Below are 22,014 nucleotides of genomic sequence, written 5' to 3'. Positions count from 1 at the left end.
TTACAGGAGTTATATGAAGTTTAATTACACTTATAATCTTGAATGGTATCTTTAAAACTGAGCTTAAATTGCTTAATGCTATTTTAAGAAAAGTGAGGTTAAGGTCAAAGGAATTGTCAATGTCAAAAAATGTTGATGCAGTTGCACAGCTCTTGTAAATATTAATTTGAATAAGAAGTTTGATAAAAATATCTTGAATAGTTCCTTTGAAACTTAACTTTTAACTGAGCTAAAATCAAAGCGCAATAGAAGGAAGGATGGAATGACGGAAAACAAGGACAAACACTATATGCCCTGGTCACATTCATGGCATAATAAAAATATTGTTGCTGAGGAATAGCTTATTAAAGTATGTATCAGTATATGAAGTTTGATAAAAATATCATGATTTGACATAAAATTAAGAAAAGAGAGGTCAATGTAAAAGGAAAGGTCAAAGTCCAAAAATCTGATGCAATTCAACAGCTCTTATCAAAATGTAGAAAACATGAAGTTCAATCAAACAATTTCTTGAAAACTTAACTAAATTTTTAAGTTCAACAGAAAGAAAGATTGAAAGAGAGGGGCTGACATGACAAATACTATAGAACCAGCCATAAACACAGTGGGGCATAAACAAGTTAAAATTCATTACAACTGAATTGTTAAAACCCAGTATTAAATACAACTGATTATTCCCTGTTTTAATTCTTTCTGTGACCACATCAAGCAGCGGGTCCCGTTTTTTCCTTCTCTCCCAGCCTACACTGTTACAGCTCTAGTGAGCTGACGTAGGATCAATACGATCCTATAAGCTCCTGCGATTCTTTTTATAGATAATTGAACTTTTATTGGTGTAACCTATTTGAGAAATTCACAACAATTTCTCATCAAGGATAAAAGTGATCAGAAAGCCATGTCTCCTATGACATCACCAATTACTTTTTAATTATATAATCAAGTCACCATTCACATCCAGGGAAATCCATTCTAACTAGAAATGTTTTCATAAAACAACAGGGGAGCCTTGCTGCAACATCATGCTTATCTGATCATTTTTCTATCTCTAATCATTTTTAAATACTACTGTAAAATCACATATTTTCATTGGGTTTATTCAGTGTTTAATCATAATTAATAATTGGGGGAAAAATGCGATTTCTGAATTTTGTTTGGTTTGGTCAGAAAAAAATGTTGGTTCACCTCAGCCTTTGGGGATTTGATTTCATGGATGAAGAACTTTTTATAATGTAGATGTGTGTGTTTTAAGGTAGTCATATGAAAATTTACATTACAGGCTACTTCAAGCTGGTATCAAGACATAGTTAGATTTTTAGCTCACCTGAGCCGAAGGCTAAACTGATCACATTTTGTAAATTCGTGTCTGTCCGTCTGTAAACTTTTCATACCACGAAAACAAAAGCATCCTTGGGTGAAAATTAATCCCCCACAAAAATAAGTCATTTCACAGTATATATTATTAAATGATCAGGAAACCTAATGCTCTCTGATTGGTCCAGACTCTTTTTTCCTGAGATGTATGTAAGAGTTTAATTACCTCAAAATTGGGTTTATTCAGGTGTTTAATCATATTGTAAAAGTTATTAATTATGGGGAAAATGCTATATATTATGTTAAATTCTTTATCACTCAATAAAATGATTTCTGAATTTTGAATTTGGTTTGGTCATGACAATACATGTACAGACATGGTCAAATATTGGTTCACCTCAGCCTTTGGCCTCAAGGTATCAAGGCATAGTTAGATTTTTTTTGTTTTGTTATTTTATATTTGTGGGGTTTGGGTGGGCTGGGGTTGATGTTGGGATGACTATCAGCACCCTTAATTAATTAGCTTTCATTAAATCTAGCACTGGTGTTAAAGAATTACAGAATCTATTGTTTAAACATTTCCTCATAAAATGTTATGCGAGTTATTTTTTCTAGTTATTTTGCTCTTTTTCTGTCCATGCTTTAGATGCTGGGATTAAATTGACAGACCAGAGATACTTTTCGACCAGTTGATTGACAGCTGACTATATTTCCTGATCCGTCAATTTCTTGGTCCCCAAGAATTAAAGTAAATAAAACATAGCGGCCATCCATTGTAGTACACACAATCAATATCTTAGATTCCATATTTGTCAGATGTTTGAATACACCTTGTCACAAAGTTGTAACATACATGTCAAGTCCAAAAGAACAGCACATTTCTAAATTTCTCTTAATTCTGATGATTCTACAACATGAAACAGAAAAAAAAAATTGCTTAGATCTTAAGCAATTTACTGTAATTCTTTTGAACAATATCATTTGACAATTATTATGTCTTTGTAAACAACAGTTTACTTACATGTGCATAATGAAATACACGTATTGTTTTATTTTGAAGTAATAAAGTAAATCTCTTTGCAAACAATATTGGTTAAATTGATATCACAAATATCAAAAATTATACACTATTGATATTATTTCAATTTCCTCTGTTGAATAAAATATGTCTCAAATCAATTTTAAAGTTTTTGTATAATTTACAACAATAAAAGAAAGAGGATCCCCCTAGTTTATTAGATGTACATTATACTTGAATGATAAAACTTGTCACACCTTGGAGGTTAATCTTATAAGAGACCTGTAGGATACAGAAATTTTAAATTTAGGATAAAAGAAGATTCATAGCCCAATATTACCATGTTAGTTTGTCTGCTATATGCTCAAGGGTCAAAGAAAGAGACTTCTGAAAATTGGCTCCAAGGTCCTAAATGCACTAATTTACAGTTTTTGTAAATTAATTGCTGCATTTGTTATATATGCAAATTATTAGTACAATGTATATAATGTTAGCTTTAAATTCATGTATCATTAATTCTTCATGTTCTTCATGTATCTATGGTTCATTTGCATCAGCTAAAGCTGGATTTGGACATCCCTGAATTTTTATGATAATTAACTGTTGTGACCAAGCAGGTAATCAGATATATCCTTTGTTTTTCTTTTCCCAAACAAAAGACCTGCACAGATTGTAGATCCCTGGGGTATGGACCTTCCGACAGAAAAGGGGGAATGACCTTCAAAGTTCCCCACAAATAATCAGCCACACAAGTCTTAATTAGTGTTTCTTAATTGACAGAAATATCAAAAACTTCAAAATAACATAAAATTATGAGGGTACACACAAACAACATCCTTTATTTCTGGAGGCCATTTTTATTTTTACGGGCCAAGATGACAGAAAATCTTTTTATCCTGTCGGTTGATATTTTGTGTTAACTGTCAACCATTACAAGAAAAATGAAAGAACTAGCATGAAATAAAGTTGTATTCTTTAAATTAATTCACTAACATGGAATTTGCAGCCTTAAATAGGTCAGGAACTCATAAATTCGCAAAAAGAACAGAATCTAGTATTCAAAAAGCGAGTGAAACAAGCTTTTAACTTATCCTTATAAAATAGCCAGCCAGGTTGCAAGAATGAGTTCAATATAAATCAGTTTGTTTTGCAATTCAATAATTACTGAAATTTAAGTAATGAAAAATTTTTTTGCACAGAATTCACCTGTAACTAATATTAAAATAAAAAAAATTTAATTAATTCATAAGAAAGGAATAAAACAAAATACAGAATGGAAAAAAAAATCAATATATAAAAATTGAAGTTTTCTTTTCCATTGGTAAAAAGGAACATGCTAAGTCTTTTGAAATCAATAACAAAGATCTGATCAGCTTTCCACCAATCACACACCAGCATTCAGTGGATGGCTGAAAGCTTCTCACAGATAGGTGCAATTTGAGGGATGCCCCTATCACAAACGGCAGGTCCATAAATACATCTGATTGACTTACTATCTATTTATACTAGTAGCTGTTGCTGCATTGTAAAAACATTTGTTTATTTTTTATGGGTTTACGATGATGCATCATCAAGTGCAACTTATTTGATTGTTTTTCTGGAATTCTTAACCAATGAGTGATTCTTCGTAGATAATTTGGTAAGTGTTTAATGTGTGATTAATTTAATGAACTTTTGCAAAAATATTGTCTTCTATATACTTTTTAAAATTTCTTTTTCAATTTCATTAATTTTTTAAATTTTTTTGTATACTCTAACAGGAATGCACGATTAATTCATAACTTTTCTTATTTTATTTTTAAATTTAATTTAAGAAAACTGGCTGCAGGAACAATTTTAAATTGGTCATAATTTTCTAAAAGCCATTTTAGCATTTTCTGGCTGTCGTGATATTTTTTCTGAAGATTCAAAGTCTTCAATAATCCACCACAGTGCATTAGCTTTTCCTTTTCACAATTAATTTACATTACAAAGACTCCACAAAATCCCAATATTTCATTTTTATTTACAAGTATCTTGAATCTCCCATCTATCTTGTGGTATGCCTGACGTCTCTATTCAGAGTTTTGTGCTTTGTATTCCTTGTGACAAGAGAGGAACTCATTAGTCACAATGGTGGCTATACAAATGTTACATCTCTAAGTCTTATTAAGAAGCTGGTCACTAGCCGATATCAAATGAAACTGAATTCTCCACTTCTATCACTTGACAAATGAGCTTTTAAATAAAACCATCTTGTAAAAAACATCACATCTCAAAGGAGTAGAAAAAAGAGATTCTATAACAAAAGCTCCCAGCTGAGGACTCGCGTTGACTTTTATAGAGATAGAAGGAAGATTTTGAGAGAGTCTTAATAAAATTAGGTTTAAATTAGAAAGCAGAAATTAAATTTTTTTAGCAAATGGATGAAAAAAGCAAAAATTAAGAAAAAATAAACCCAGATAGGATGAGGTTCAATCAGCCAGAGAAAGCAAATGAAAATCAGTTTTGTCTGAGAGGGGTCTGAATTGAATTTAATCTACTCTGGAGTAAACATATTTATTTCTGGAAAATTAAGACCAAGTGTCTCTCTCCACACATATTGCATTGGTCATAAAGATTCAAAACAGTCTATCCTTTAATCAGTACTCTTACATCACCAATTGATGAGAAATTCCTCAATAACTGGGTTAAATATTGCACATGCGATAAATATAAGCCCACTGAATTCCCAGTGCGATATTTTAAAAATCAAATATAATAGTATTTATCAAATAATATAGACATCAATTAAGTGGTTACTAATGTGTTTACTGTGTTTCATTCTCAGCAGGGATTTCTGCTAAACTAGAATCAAATTTAATCTTCAGAAACAATTTGCGTCAGATTTTTATGATACATTTCTCTCTCAATAAATCGTACAAATAAACAGCAACATAAATCATTTACATGATCATAAAACTTACACCTTCTGATGACTGGACAAAAGAAAGGATTTTAAGAGGTTTTAGGAAATGAAAGGTTTATCCTTAATCTTTAAATAAATCTAGTTAGATGGCTTTTTAATAATGTCCATTCCAGCCATTTCCAGGCCTTGGGCCAGTGAAGCAATTCCCTTAACTTCTATGTCAGTAGCTGGAGCCCGATTCTTGCATTAAAAGAATAAGGAGAGATTTCACTAGAGTAATTGTAAGTTAACAGGCTTTAATGTCTATTAATCAGACAATTACCTGTGTGTATCAACCTTCTCTGGATCTAACCTTAAGTTCTCTGATTTAAGTTTGTGTCTAACAGTTGGGCTTTAATTGAAGTTCTGTGCTTTTATGGTAAAATCATCATTTGCCCAAACATTTACATTTGTTTTTATGTGGTTAGGGTCAGATTGCAGATCATCAGAAAATATTTTACCTCTGCAGACTTCAGCACTTCAAAGTGGCTAATTTAAAAAAAAAACCTATTTTGTGGTCATTCATAAAACCATTTTAATCAAAACTCTTAAAATTAAACTACAAAGGCTTGATTGCAATTAATCACAAAGAAATGTTCAGTCTCTCTTTCTCTGAAATTAAAAATACCTGTAAGTCCTATTTTCAAGTAATTTTATTTCTAATCCAAATTTACTTGAAAATTCTTGAAGAAAAATTTTAAATAGAGAAAAAATTTCATTAAATCAAAATAAAAAAAAATATCTACATTCTGTTTTGCAAACTTTACAAGAAATAAAAATGAGTTGCTATTCCACCACAGTAAGTCCACCTGTTGATTCCGTTTTTTTGCCTATAAATCACTCCTTCTTACATGGACCTGGAACTGTCAATATTTTGCTGTGTTTAACGATTATTTGTGATAGGAAGGCAGATGTGTAACATTCCTGTGAAATGTGATCCCTGACTCCCGGGGAGCCAGATAACCCCTCAAAATAATCATCACGGTAAAAAAACCTTGTAAATAAACCAGGGGTGATTGGACTTCATATATCTCATCGCCGTCAATTTTATCAGCATGCGTTAACCTTTCAACTTAAACAATAATCTATTAATTGACTACCACTAAGTAATCCCACTTTTTTTCCCTATATTCTCATATTAGATAATGCTATATATTTTTTAAACACATTTTCGCCTGTAGTTTAATGTTACGAGTGTTATTGATACAGTACAGGTAATTTCCTATCTAATCCCCCCACTGCCTTCTCAATCCCTCAATGTGATCAGGCCATTTATATCTGCAATGAATTCTCCATTTAGGGCTTGATTTCATTATGCCTTTTCTCGCTCCATTAGACACATGGTAAAAAAAAATCTATAGGCACATAAAAAATGTTAATGCTGGATTGTGGTGGCGAAATAGAGCTGTCCTGGTGTCCGAGACAGCTGGGGAGACAACATCTGATCCTCCGCAGAGCTCCGCGACGGACTTCCTGTGTATCCGCCTCCGATAACACGACGACAACCCTTGCCTCTGAAAACCCAATGACAACCCTCGACAACCAATTACTCTCATTGATATTAAAAATTGTATCATTACAGAGTCATGTACTTTTTTGATCAATTTTAATAACTTCTTGTTTTTATTGAATAAATCCTTAATATGCAGTATTTGTGCATAGATGAGAAAAGGAGAGAGGTATAAAAGTTTCAGATTCAGATGTGCAAAATCATCATCATCTTCAATGTGTCATAAAAATCTTTTACTAGATAAATATATTACGAATCAAAATGTACAGGAACTATTTTCACTTCATCTTATGATGAAAATGTCAGCTGTAAATTTTTTTTTTCTGGAATTGTCCTTTGGAATTGGAAATCTCGTTAGCTGGATTTAAATAATTACAGTAACACGTCTCATAAAAGGTCCAAGTTTTACGGTTTTTGATTTAATATTGCTTTTTTCGAATTACTAAATCAATAGCTTTTTCGCTCATTTTATTACTATATATATTGAATCTAAAAGCCTTGTTTTGCATTTAAGACTGGAGATGAAAAAGTAAAAAAAATCCCTGCTTAATAAAATGATTAAAGCTCAAGAATCAATGCCTGATTGTCTTCAGATTGTTCGTTGTGATGAATTTGAAGCGATAGGCTGACTTCTAAGGAAGCGGTTCTTAACATGACAGTTCAAGGCAAAACTGAAAGTCTAAAGTAGGAAAAACCGTCAGGAAGCAGTGTCCGGTGAAATCGCGACTTCCTTCCACAAGAACGACGCTGCCTCTCTAGTCCGTGTACATGAAGATATTGGCAACCATTACATGCTATGGTTCTTCTAGCTTTCAATCATGTGTGCTCAATTTCTCATTCAGCTTTTGTTTCGCCTACATGTTGTACATATTTGTTTGATTGGAACTGTGCTACATGGATTATATTGAATGGCACACCTTCTGATTCAGATAAAAACAGCTTCAGAATATAATAGAAGAAAGCGTAATTAATGGGAGGTAAAGAATGAAGTGGAACTTTCCTGGAATTTGATCGAGTTCTTTGACCACATAAGATAGATGGCTTAATTCCTGCTGATCAGCCTCGCATGCGACTCATTTTTCTTCAAATGAAAAAAATCAACCATTGTTGATCCCTCAAAGAAAACGGCCTTCATTAATGATGCAGATTCAAATGAATACCATGTCAATTTCATGCAAATGCTGTGATGCCTAATTTGCAGCAAATGCACAAGTCCCCTTAAGCTATGCAATCAAATCGTAGACGTATGACACATTTAAATAGTTTGATGTGAGAACTGATATAGTCATTAGAGGTATCTAAATACTTTGATATGACCTCCTGTGACCCTTTGAACATTTTTATTTTGAAGCATTTGCTGATGTTCCTGATAATTATCTATTTAATGGGACTTTCCCTTAATCACTCTTAATGTTCAACTAAGCTTTCACTTAAAACATACAAATAAAATTAATGCCAAGATTTAAACACGACTAACAAATGCTTGACAACATATGGGAAAAATAAAATAATACCCAACGAACAAAACAGTGAAGCACGAGTAATCATCTCATTAAGTGTTGTATGACAAAGTATAGACAATAAAAGAAACTGAGATAGATCTCAAGTATAACTGCACGTATTCACTGACAGACGTAAATACTGCTGAGAGTAAACATATAAATTGGTGAACCCATTGGCAGGAGCCTGATAGGGTCGGGAACATGGATATGTTCAATGAAGCGTGACTCGCGGAGGTCGACTTCGGCTCTGACACGCCACACGACCTCTGGTGGCTCCAAGGGATGCCGATCTTCTCTGGTAAATAAATCACCACCTCAGAACAGGTGGGCACCCAATCCTCAGAAGCTGGACGGAGATCTCATCTAACTCTGTTTACCTATTTATTATAAAAACATTTAATACAGGTACAAGTGTTCGCAAACTGTATTACTTGTACCAAATCCTCATAACACTTTGTGATCTGGGGTTTTCCATGAGGTCAATAACTTTACCATCTAGCATATTGACTCCTCCAATTAACCAACTTAAAATTCTAAAATCAAAAGACTTCTATTTTACTAGAAGTTGTTCTTTAATAACTTCAAAAAAAATTAAAAACTAAATTTTCTTATTTTTCTTGATTGATCTTGACAAAGCATTATCCACATTTCCTTGGAATGAACAAATTGAAAAAAATTGCATCAGATTCGAGAGGATAATTACCGCAAAAAAATCTTGTCTTCCATGGTTAACGGTGAAAAAAACTCGGTCTTCGGCCTCCTTCAGAGATCAATCAATCTGAAGTAGTATTAGAGAGAGCGCATAAACTGGATTACAACAGGGCCCGTAACGATGAAGGGCTCGTGGATTTACAGGTTATCAGATTAGAGGGAACCAGACAAAGCAGCCATGACAGGTGCTCGCCCGATTTCTTACAGGTTCCATTCCAAGGTTACAAACCTTAAACCTGCCCTCAAATCATGCAGAAGGGATATTTCAAACTCATTTAATAAAAATTCTAGATTAATTTTGTCCAGTTTTTCTAATTATTATGACCAAAATGACAGCCTACATGCAAATTGCAGCACCTGCAGTGAGTGATGAAAATATTAATATGACAAAGTAGGAGCATCAACAGATTATTTGTTCAGAAATGTGCGGTTTCACTTCTAAGAGAGTGAGAGCCTGAGGAAATAGGCATCTTAATCTACTGTCTCTTTGCTCAGCATACCAATAACATCTCGTGGTGGACTCCGAGACCAGCAGATCCCCCACTGATGGTTGAGGGATCAACTTATCACGGCGTACTTGTCACAGAATACTAGAGTCCATACACGAGAGGCTACGTCATATTTTATCATCTTATGGCTAGGAAATTTGATTTCTTTAACATACACGGACTCAATACAACTTTTTTGGTTAAGAAAGGCTCAACAATTTCAATTAGAAAGTGGGGATGATGGAAATCAATTACAGCAGCTGATGTCATGTTTTACAGTAAACACTATATATGTATGCATTTAAGATTTACAATATGAATGCCATCTGAATATCTAAGTGAATTCAAGCACCAATGCCATTTAAGTACAAATTTCAGATTTAAAGTTACACATGCACAAGTATGAACTTAATATGTTTCATATATTTGCAATCATGGAATCAATTATGTCATCTAAGTATGAGTTTGAGTATGAACATAAGTCTCACAAAATTACAGAAAACATGGTTACAGAAAGCAAACTCTTGTGGTAAAGCCATATTTATTCCTTGAATAAGTTTCATAATTCAGGTCACTTAAACGTCAAGTTTTTTGCATGCATCGCATATAGTTTTATTCCTCCAAAAACCATCATTTGAAATCTCTCTATAAGGCTGTATAACTTTTTCCTGAAGTTGTCAGTATGTATCATTGTTTTTTTGTTTATTTACAGCTGATATCTAAACCTCTTGGATGGAGGAGGACACACTCCAACCCGTTCTCACCCTGAACATGACCCCGCCCAACATGACAAACAGTACCCCCACTGGGGGCCCCAGCGACTCCTGCTACGAAATCTATGATAAAGCCATCACATTTCAGTTCTACACCTGGGGAATTGTGGGAAACATCATAGCGGCATATGGCATTATCGGGAACATCCTGGCAATCTTGGTTCTGCGACACCGTCTGATGCGGAGCTCGACGTCGTACTACTTGATTTCTCTTGCAGTCTATGATACCGGCGTGTTACTGGCCATGATTCTGTTGTTTGCCCTCCCTACGATTTACCTGGAGAAGGCTCTACTAATGGAGTACTTCTTCGCCTCTAAATACATGAACCAGTATCTGTACCCCCTGGCTCTGGTGGCTCAGACGGGAACAGTTTACACGACCGTGGGCTTCACGATAGAACGCTACATCGCCGTGTGTCACCCCCTCAAGGCAGCCAACACATGTACAAAGTCCCGCACCAAGAGAATTATCATTCTCATTTTTGTCTGCTCAGTTATTTACAATGTGCCTCGATTTTTTGAATTCACAGTTGTGGAGACTTGGAACCCCAATCTGAACCGTTCAGTGCCAGAAGTGATGACTACAACCCTCGGAAATAACAAAGACTTCAGAAAAGTCTATTTCATCTGTCTGCATCTGATAGTCATGTTCCTCGCACCATTTGTCCTCATATCTATACTCAACATTCAGCTCATGAGAGCAGTGAAAAACGCGAAAAAGACTCGTAACAGAATGAGTACGAACGCAGCCAAGGAGGCCAATCTGACCATCATGTTAATCGCTGTGATCGTCGTCTTTCTCATCTGTCAGCTGCCCTCCATCGCAGACAACATTCTGTTTACTATCTTTGATCAGGGTGTGTTACAGTGCAGCCTGCATTACGTGCACTTGACTTCTATCAGTAACCTGATGGTGACAGTCAACTCCGCAGTGAACTTTATTTTATATTGTGTTTTTGGCAAGCGCTTCCGCCGGGTCTTCATCAAGATTGTGTATTACCCCTGGAAACGTAAGAGCACACGCTACAAGTACACATTATACGACAGTTCCGGAAGTCGCCGTGGAAACAGCATGAAGGTTTACAACACAGAAAGCACCTTCCTCTGAGTCAATGAGAAACTTCATGTATATCTTTTGTGCTATTTATTTTTTCATTCCATTTGTTAAAAGAAATGACAAACAATGTTATTTTTTTGAATTAGTTGCATATATTAATGATGAATCATTGATTTCACTGTAAATATTTCATACTTTAAATTGAATCACACAACAAAAGTACTTCAAAGCTCTGAACTGACCTCAAGGTATCAGTCAGTATCAATATCGATGTGACAAATTGCGATCAGGAAAATGTTCTTTGGTTTGACATTAAATAATTACCTTGCTTACTAGTTTTGTAATTGCTGTATGATTCATTGATTCTCCTTCTTAGAAATCATCTACAGAATGAATAAGTTCTGTGGACTCAATTTCCCTAAAACATAAGCTGTTGAGAATTAGTGTGATAATGGAGGCCTGTACAGAGGCTGTGAGATCAGCTAATTGTGACAAAGTGACTTCTACAGACAGAGACAAACAAATGAAGGCAGAAAACAAATGCCTGATGCCATCCCTCTAAAGAGCTTATCCATACACTCTCTCCAGTCTAATGACATCAATGTCTTGTCTAATTTACAGTCCCTAAAAAGGTGACCTAATTACCTAATTGTCATTAGTACCTAATAAAATTTTTGCACTTTAACCTGACTGAAATTTTTCTACCTCTGTCCAATATTTCACAGAAGGAAGACAGAGCACATGTCATTTCTCTTCTGCCGACAGACATCGTTTGCTTTGAGTCAGCTCTCAACATGATGTTTGTACATAAGATCATAGCATTAACTTCTGTGTAAAAACAGAACATTTTATCATGAAAATGTTCCAAAACCCACATAAAAGTTGTCTACAACAGCTGAAGGTCACCCCAGGGCATTGCTTATCACAGAAAAATGGTCACACAACCAAGGCGGGGACAGGTTTCCAGGGGTGTCAATAGAATCCCCTGCTTCCCTGGGAGTGTACGAGTAAAACAGACACGAGGAACATAGATTTCAAGGACAGTTGTGTAAATGACCTTGACAGAAGCCAGCAAGTGAGAAAAGGTGACAAGATTAAACACCAAACATGAAACACAGATTTTACACAAAACATGACACATCAATGTTCAATGAGATTTTCCTCACAACTGAAAGATTTAACAAAATTTTTAATTGTAAGTTTTAACTGAAAATTTTAAAAGGAAATCTCTACAATTTATTAAAGAAATTTTTTTTATAATTATAAATTGCATAAAACGTTTATTGAAAAATATTTTAAGTCTGAAGCCCTTCATTCATGATTCATTAAAGTAATTACACTCCATTCATTGACACACTAAAACAATGAGCAGTGACGTTAAGTATGTCCTTTACATTAATAAAAATAACCATTCATAAATTCTGGAATACAGAGGCACTGCATCAGAAAACATTTTCCCTTTGTAATCTGTTTTCAAATCTTTGTCACTTTTTATAATAACACATGACATTTATGCATTTACAGAAGTACAGAGAAATTAAACATTAGGCCACAATTCAATTTTTTCCTGTGTATAACCTTCATATTCCAAGTATGAAGGATGCTTCATTCAGTTTTTTGAAGTAAACTGTTTCTTTTTCTCTGCTAAAGTGCAACAAACAATAATGACTGTAAACTTTTGTAGTTTTAAACCTTAGGCGATATATCACTTTGCACTAAGAAACTTGATAAATGCTGGAGGGGATGCAATTTCATAAAAGTATATATCAATGGGGAAAATGGGAAAAGTACAAAGTAAACTATCCCTTTATTTAATTATTTTGTCCAGCGATTCATTCACAACTTCTTATCTGCAGAAAGAAAAAACTGATAAAGGATTTCCTCATTACATTTGTCAAATCAAAAAATGATTTAAAAAGTAAATTATACCTGCATATATCTACAATCAAATCTATCATTACAACCAAATTTATTTTGTGACTTCCTGTAAGTTTCTTCCCTGATATGTTCATTATATTTTACCTGCAACATTTATCAGCAACTTTCTGTCTAATGCAACAAACCATTATTTTTTGTCCGAGCAGTTGAAGACCTTGAATTTAGCAACTTGCAGACCTTCTTGCAGCTCAAGAAATGCACGCAAAAAGATATTCATTAATGAAATATTTCAAAGTGTGTTATTTAATTTGGTTTAAAAAAGTGACACAGAAAATAAAACATAAAAGTAACTAACAATTTAACATAGACATGTTAGAAATGGTTTTGAAAGGGTATAAAGTATGTGTAAATTTGCATAAAAAATCGATTTTTTTTCCGATTATCAGATTTTGCATTCTTACATCTGGGCATTATTTTGCAATAAGTTAGTTTTAATGTTTCACATTTTTATAAAAGTGTCAAATTATTAAAAAAAAATTAAAAAAAGGATTTTATTAAAAAAAATTCAATTTACATTTTTAAAAATTATAGATATAGTAAGACAAACTCGAAAGTCAAGGTTAAAGGATCAAAATATTGATGGTAGCCAAAGAAAGGTCTTGTCACGTGAATATGAAATCCATAGCACTAATCATTTCAAATTTATGGCCAAGGTTTATCTTTTTTACAAAGGTAGGCCAACTTCAAGGTCAAGGACAAAAGATTGAACTTGTCGGTGGCCAAATAAATGTTTTGTCAGATGTAATAAACAGCCCAGATGCAAACCATAAAAAATTATGGCCATGCAGTGTTAAAATTTGGTAAAAATTTGAAGTTTGTCCTGTTTTAAATTCACCCAGTCACAATTCTGTTTAAGAAATTATATGGTATTTTTTAATTCACTCCATTTTAAATTTAACCACCTATAAATAGGTTGAAATGGGCGAAAAATAAAGGGGGGGTGAAAATTTCCTCTGTATACAGTATATTATTAAATTATTTGATATCAAGAAGAGAAAAACTGAGGTCACCAGGGAAAACTGGATAACAAGTACATGTATTACTTTTTAGTAGAGTATACAGGATTATTTTCCCCTTTCACACTAGCAAACAATTAAACACCTTTTTAAATTTGCCCAATCTTAAATTCTGCTTAAAAATTCATACTTTTTTTAAAAATTTGCCCGATTTTAAATTTGCCCGGAAGGGTGAAAGGGGCAAAAATAAAACAAGGTTGAAAATTTCTCTGTACTTATATGCAAGATTTTATAATTGATTTCCTGCTTACTGAACCAACTGTAAATCTGCAGATTTTATTTTCACGTAATTAAGAGAGACTGTCTGCTTGCAAATATTTTATTCTCACACATATTTGTAAAATAAAGTTTAATAAATCACAATAACTACACAACTCGCAAAAATATTGTCTTGCTGATAAATATCAATAAGTATCATGTATATAAGGAGTCATGATAATATAGCAACCTACAGTACCTGTCATATGATTTCCCTTCAAGAACACTTAATTTAGGTTTGAATGTAAGTGTATTTTTAGAAACTTTTAAATGCTAACACAGCAGAATTGGATGTGGGACTCTAGACTTGTTTATAAATAGACTAATTACTCCCCCACAGGTAAGTATCTCCTTAACGACCACCCCACAGATTGCTAGCTACTTAACCAGACACCTTCCTAATGTGATCTATGAATCAGAATTAAGACTCTCTACCATAGCCTGTCTCTGGCCTGGATCCACTTGGTGGGTACCTTGTTTATAGCCCCCGAGAGCTGCAGGATATCTTGTTTATGGGAATATCCAAGAAGGCCTTTATGTATCCATTTCAACCTCCAACCCTGTAAATTATATGCCATGTTTACTCAACATGATTTCAAGTTATAATAAAGATCCTATCAGTAAACACTTGAGTGCAATGGCTTCTGTAAACATATACTTTGAATGTACACATTTTTATCCCCCACATTCCAATTAACTAACTTCAGTAATCAACCAGTTAAAACACAACACGATCACTGCTTATCTGAGAGACTGTCTTTTCTGTGTCTAAAAATATGATTGCATTCATAATTTTAATGTTCGTTCAATAAGGATGAAATTAATTTCCTTAACCTTAAACTTAGGAACTGCAGCTATGACATAAAGTAAGACAACACAAAGTTAAGTTTGGGCAGACATAACCATGATTTATTTGTTATGCAATGAAATATAAAATACATTAGACATGTAAGTGATAATAATCAGTTGAATGAAATCATGGTTAACCTCTAACTAAGATCTACACAGACTCACACTAATACAAAAAAAAAAAAAAAAAAAAAAAAAAAAAATTTCGTGACCTTTCCCCTTTGCCAGTTCTCAGAAAAGTGACGCTTTCCTGGAAAGTTGCAGATAGTTATTATGAAATTACGTCTTTTGATTGGTTAATTAATTTGTTTTTATTTAAAAATAACTCAATCAGGGCTCTGATTGGTTATATTGACCAGTGGCAATATTGCCTAGAACCCTCTATTGTTTTGATTTACGTAAGTAGATGAATGCCCCCTAGGGGGTACCCCTCAATTGCTACTAATTGACCATTAATTAAAACCAAAATGGCGTCAATATAAACAATAAAAATAACATAAATAGCGACGTACAACAAATGAAATTATGAAAACATATAATATACATTGACATTAACACTACAGAAACATATAACACGAAAAGAGACTGTTACATGATGGTAAAGTGCCTTAGATAAACGAAGCATGAAACGTATGTGTTACATAACATGAGAAGGCACGTTACATAAATTAATAACAATTAAACACTGTTTAATATTATATTTTATATACAGTGTATAAACCCACTATGACCCTAACCCTGGGGATTAACTCCCGAACCCGTCTCCAACAGTGCAGGGTGCAGCAGGAACAATGAGCGTGACTATTTGGCCCACTAGGGAAGTTAAAAAAACATGCTTTATGCACACACTAGTATCATTTATACACACATTTAAGTCACATTTTTGGCAATCGATTTTGATCCAAATCTCTGTCTGACTTCTATGTGAGTCCTAAAAAGATTGGTATTTTCCTAATCTAGAAAGTTAAATGCACATAAAAAACTCTGATGATTATAATTGACATATGTTGAAGAATTATTTTGTTTATGAATTCTAACATAATGCATTTAAGTACAAGTTTTTATGTATTTTTATAGTTTTATTATTAGTGTGTAGTCTTTATTTTTTTTAATTTAAATGTTAACATACCTAATTCTTATAATGAATTGAGGCTTACTATAAATCTATCAACTATCAGTTACATTGAATTACAAACCCAAATTTGCGATTGCAAAATATTCATTCCTATCTTCTCAAATATTTTTGACAAAACAAGATTTTATATTAATTTGTTAAAAAATATAAATGCAGAATATAATTCTTGACTCAATTAAAACTCCATTGTTAATGAAATAAATTGTTTCCCATGTACACAGTTGTTTTCTTGAGGCAGTTAATAACCATATATCCACTTTGAAAAAAGCAATACATATATTTCCTTTGTCAATGTAATTCCTCGAGACAAAAACATTTTGAACATGATGGAATTTCTGCCAAAAATTAAAGGTTAATATGTTCATATTTAACAAGAAATCTGTGTGCCCTTGTTTCATGTTAGGGTCACATTAAAGTACAAACAAACATAATTCTACAAAACAGTTTGTATGGCAATGATTTCATTGAGTGCACTTTATATCATTTTGGAATCTGATGAAGTCACACAAATGATAAAATTTGATTGGAATTTGTGCCTACATATAAAGTTACTGATAAAACAAGATGAACAAATATAATATTGCACTATTAAAATACACCCTGTATGTAACTGTAAATTAAGTATATTTGGATTTTAAAGAACAGTAGATTAACAAGTTTCCTATTCAAGTTCGGTGTAAAAAAAATAACATAATTTATAAATCATTTTCATCAAACATTATTTGCTGATACATTTTGGTGACTGCTGTTGAACTGCATCAAAATCTGCTGACCTTGACCTTTCATTCGACATTGACTCACTTTACCTAAAGATGCATTTTATTAAGTTTCAAAGAAATAAATCCAGATAATTTTTATTTTAACTCGTGCACTCTCAAATAAAATAACACAGCCCCCTATACAGGAAGTAGTTTGTCCCTAAAGCATCAATACTTGAAATTTGGAAATCCTTTTTACATACATTACTTTGTTTTTTATGGCATTTTTATCATCTCTAATAAATGCTCATTATTAATACAAGAAGATCGAAATAACAAAATGCCATGTACAAGACATGAAATATGTTATTGGAAAGGAAATTAATACTTATCCCACATTAAGTAAGCAAGTCAAACTCAACTTTTCTGTGTAATGATATCAATATGTCTGACAATAAATGAGCAAAATGCCTTCAAGAGATTCGGTGTGCATGTAAACTTCTGTTAATGTTTCATTAGAAATTGATTGCTTTACATCAGAACTTAATTAAAGGTACACAATTTTGTTTTATATAATCTTTAAGGGACATTTCCCAGAAAGAAATGAAGACAATATACAATTTTCCCCTCTAATATAACTGGTGCAAGTGTACCTTTAAAAGGAACCATTCCCAAGGCCAAAAATGTCAATTTTCCCCAATTGCCAAGAAAGAGACCTCAGAGACTAGAAAGTTGTATGGTTGATTTCTAAGAAGCACATACTGCATACAGCCAACATACAATTTACATACTATTTTTTTCACTTTCTCTTTTATTGACAGTAGCTTAGGTATATGTATATGGTAAGATGCATGAATTTGATAGCCACATGGTAAACATTGCAAGTGTCTGATATAACTGTCATTTTTAAAAACATGAGAACAAAAGATATCAATTTTATATATAAATCATTGAAATCTTGTTGCTTATTCTTTAAAACATACATGAAAGCTATTAATTTACAAATATATATACGACAGTTGTGAAAAAGAATAAAAATTTCAAGCTATGTGTAGTTAATTTTGACACTATTCTTTCCTAATTAAATAGGTTGAGTATCATTCCTTAAATCCCAATCTACATGTAATTAATTGTCTGTCTGTTTTATTGTTGGGACTTACCTGTTAACTGCTGGACTTTGACTGCTTGTTTCTCGGCTTGGACTGTTTGCTTCTTTACGAGATCGTGAAGCCACTGTACTTTTACGATAACTCGGAATCCTGGATTTCCTTGCTTTACGATTTCCGGGAGATTTACTCCTTTGTTGGAGAGAGTCGTTGTCACTTTCATCTGTTGTATCTACATCTAAAAAATATAAAACATCAGAATAATAGTGTAGTCTTAGTAAAGTCTTTTTGTGTACAAAGTTATACTGAAATCAGCCCAAAACTGTAGGAGGAGTAGCATTTTGAAAAATTGTTAATGCATGTACTTGATAGAAAGACACCTTACTCTTAATAAGTTTTTCCGGTCTCTGACCAATAGAGCTAAAAATTTATAGTACTTCAAAACATAAAAAAAAATTGTAAATAATTCAAACTTATGTCATATTTAAAATTGTATTTTAAAATTTTTATTCTATTTTAATCAAATTTGTTATATATAATCCTTCACAGATGTGTGTAATACTTGTAAAGACAAATTAACATATATAATGTGTGAATCTTGTCAGTCGAACCTGTTACAAATACATTGTAAATTTTCTGTTAAGCACAGTTTATGACCATTCTCCATTCTGATTTTCAATTCCAATATATCCTAACAGGATCTATTATCATCAGATCGACATTCTTGAAGTTTTTTCTCTAATGCCAATGTTGGGTGAGTGACCCCATTAATTTTTCTTGTTTATAAACAAATCAGACACAAATAGGTGTGACACATGAGAACAGCTTCTACCGGACAAAATATATAATGACAGATTTAATGAGACAAGACACCATCACTGTCAATCAGAATCTATAGAGCTAAGGGAGGGCACTCCAGTGCACCTTTCTGTAAAACGACTTCACTGATTTGAATAAATACACATGTATTTTAAAACCAAAATATCTCACTTTGTGGTGCCTATTCATATGATTTCTATTTTATAAAATCATCAAGTAGCAGAACCATGAAGGAAGAGTATGTGTGAATTTTAGAAAATCTAACTTTATGGCATTATGAGAATTTGCTGTCCTAAAAACTGAATTTCACATAAGTAGTAAGTGGGTTAAAATCGGTGGCCCTGTTAATATGACAGCTTCCTGTACAGACCTCTCTTGGCTACGTGTACTGTCACAGGTGTTTTCCTGTCTTCTGTCACCTGAAACAGCAATAAACCTCTCAAGTCACTTCTACAACATGACATTCATTTTTGAACTTCAAAACAAAGCATTTTACCAGAACATGGGAATGAGAAAGAAACCATTTTCAGTGTCATTCTAAATGATTCAGAGCATCACACAAGGCGCTTTCATACAATTCTTATTCATTCAAGATTCATAGAAGACTCAACTTAATTTGGTGATACATCAACTAACCTTTGACCCCTGGATCAGCTGTGCGAGTTGTAGTTCTAGGAATCCTAGCCTGGCCTCCTGATCCACCACTGACTGTCTACTCTGTATCTGTTAAAAAAATCTAGTTATCAAGGCACAGACAGACACACAGAGTACCTACTCTGTATAGATATCTAGTTATATAGGGAAAGGCATCACACACACTGCCTGCTCTGGATCTGGTGTAAAAATCTAGCAAACAGATTGACAAACAGGATTCTTATCCCTCATACTTAATATACACATAAAATTTTATTTTCTTTCTGAGTATGTTAAAAAAGGTTAAATCCTTTTTTCATCAAGATTGAAAAGCCATTCAAAAGTAATTACTCTGTGGTATTTCAAAGATGATATATATGCTTCACTTATGTTTAATTATAAGTAAATACCTAAGACACCAGCTTACTTATAAGGGATTTTTTCTGACTACCCTGTTGTTGGTGACTTTGTTGGGGATCATACTTACAGAGAGTCCAGTACTTGTGTCAGCATCAGACATTGCCACACTCATGTCTGTGGTAGATATATTCCCCGATTTCCTCTGTTTGAATTTCTCCAAAGCTTCATCAATCTTAGGAGTAATGACATCCATAGATTTGCTTTCCTGTTCATGAAATATGTACACATTTTCATTATTACAAAAATTAAGAATCAAATGGAAACAAGACAAATCTGTAAAAATATTATCCCACCCCCCACAAACTTAGGTTTGTTAACAAGTAAATAAACAATAATCAATGACTGTATGTATTTATATTAATAGATATGTGAAATTCATAACTTTAGCAGAGTTAAATGCCTATGGAAAGAACAATAACCCTGCTATTCTGAGTCACTTACAGACACAGATGATGAAGATTGAGAGACAAGGAAATCCATGTAGTCCTCCAGGCCTATAAATAGCAAGTAAAATACTGACTCAAAATTGTGTAAAATTAGATATTCTTGATAATTATATTTCATAATATAATGCTTCAATATTTGCAATATTTTGGCAATGAACATGATTTCTTTAAAATTCCTAATCAATCTCAAACTGCATTTTGACGTGATTTTTCCTCTCTTTTTTTTTTTTTAAAAGAATCACACATTCCAGAAATTTACCAAAAAATAATAAACTTTCAATATCTCATAGATAACATCAAGCTACCCAATGACAGCTTTGCTGTCCACAGTTTATTATTTATACCTGGAATATCTGATAAGACATCAAAGCTGCTAACAGCGCCCCCGTGTCGATTTACTCCATCGAGGGCTTCTAACTGGGTAAGGGCAGATAATAACCTGGATCTGTACTGATCTACAACAAACAAAGGAATTACTATAAATATCACAAGAGCTGATCATCAAACAGAAAGATTCTTAAATCTCAGTCCTTACCATAAGAAAATAGACATTATCACATAGATGATTATTCTTCACATTACATAAAGTCCCTTAAAGTGCCTTGTATATCATGTAATCCATACTCCTACAAATTCTTTTCACATAAGTAAAAATCCTTTCTTAAACACATTGGATATTACTTTTCTTAAAAGAAGAATTAAATTAAAAAAAAAAAAAAAATCTAATTTTAATGATGTATTTCTTACTGGCATATTTATTGGACACAAACACAAATTTTCTATCAGTGTTTCAGAAATATAATACAATACAAATAAATATACCATAGTGTAATTTATTTAATTTCTAGATACCTTTTCATGTAAATAAAAAATATAAGTGCAAGAGGTAAATAATTTACCAAGATCTGAACATAGAGGGTTTGTAGAGCCGTCCACGTTTAGTGTTAACTGTCGTAAGTTTGAGCAGCCAATGAGGGACTTGATGACATGCTGGAGGGAAGCAAGCTTGTTTCCGTGGAGCTCTATATGTGACAGCTTATACTCAGCTCCATGTAAAGATTTAAATCCAGAAATGTCACTGATCTGGTTATAACTCAGGTTTATCTTCACAAGGGACCTACAGAAAAGAAAATCAGTGCAGAATTAATGTAACAGAAGTGCTTTCTTATGGTGATTGTAACAAGAGGCCCATGGGCCACATCGCTCACCTGAGCACTAAGGGTAGGAAAAAGTAGAAAATGGCTTTTTATTGTAAAGTTTAAATCCAAAAGTAGGCCCATGACCAATCATGGATTTGCTATTTTTTAGAAAATGATTTTTAGAGAATTTTGCTATATATTTCTATGTAAAACTTTGGTCAGCCATTTTGGCCCCGCCCTACCCCCGGGGGTTATGATTTG

General features: G+C 33.1%; 2 protein-coding genes across 4 annotated transcripts in view; one reads left to right on the top strand and one right to left on the bottom strand.

The window, feature by feature from the left end:
* LOC134273197 (leucine-rich repeat and coiled-coil domain-containing protein 1-like) overlaps positions 1-22,014 on the bottom strand; it is an 82,948-nt gene that overhangs the window by 58,884 nt on the left and 2,050 nt on the right. Inside the window, exons 2-8 of one of the 2 annotated variants that reach the window (XM_062755380.1) lie at positions 21,514-21,731; positions 20,959-21,069; positions 20,610-20,662; positions 20,236-20,373; positions 19,752-19,838; positions 19,486-19,534; positions 18,351-18,534 (exon numbers count right to left, since the gene is read on the bottom strand). In XM_062755380.1, coding sequence (XP_062611364.1) covers positions 18,351-18,534; positions 19,486-19,534; positions 19,752-19,838; positions 20,236-20,373; positions 20,610-20,662; positions 20,959-21,069; positions 21,514-21,731 — 840 coding nt within the window. The remainder of the gene's footprint in view (positions 1-18,350; positions 18,535-19,485; positions 19,535-19,751; positions 19,839-20,235; positions 20,374-20,609; positions 20,663-20,958; positions 21,070-21,513; positions 21,732-22,014) is intronic. The other variant, XM_062755382.1, reaches the window with a different exon arrangement.
* LOC134273198 (FMRFamide receptor-like) lies at positions 3,831-11,628 on the top strand. 2 transcript variants are annotated; one of them, XM_062755383.1, is made up of 2 exons: positions 3,831-3,968; positions 10,179-11,628. In XM_062755383.1, exon 2 carries the CDS (start codon positions 10,199-10,201, stop codon positions 11,345-11,347), a length of 1,149 nt encoding a protein of 382 aa, XP_062611367.1. In that variant the 5' UTR covers positions 3,831-3,968; positions 10,179-10,198; the 3' UTR covers positions 11,348-11,628. The 2 variants fall into 2 exon arrangements, with proteins under 2 accessions (XP_062611367.1, XP_062611368.1); XM_062755384.1 differs by lacking the exon at positions 3,831-3,968 and adding an exon at positions 8,423-8,591.

This window comes from Saccostrea cucullata, unplaced genomic scaffold (assembly GCF_032062105.1).
Source record: "Saccostrea cucullata isolate Sc308-1 unplaced genomic scaffold, CSIRO_AGI_Scuc_v1 ctg336, whole genome shotgun sequence".
In the NCBI taxonomy this organism is placed as follows: Eukaryota; Metazoa; Mollusca; class Bivalvia; order Ostreida; family Ostreidae; genus Saccostrea; species Saccostrea cuccullata.
The sequence above is the reverse complement of the archived record's forward strand: the minus strand, read 5'-3'. Positions and strand labels throughout refer to the sequence as shown.

Excerpts from the sequence above, each read along its gene's own strand:
- LOC134273198 (XM_062755383.1), top strand. The coding sequence starts at position 10,199 with ATGGAGGAGGACACACTCCAACCCGTTCTCACCCTGAACATGACCCCG.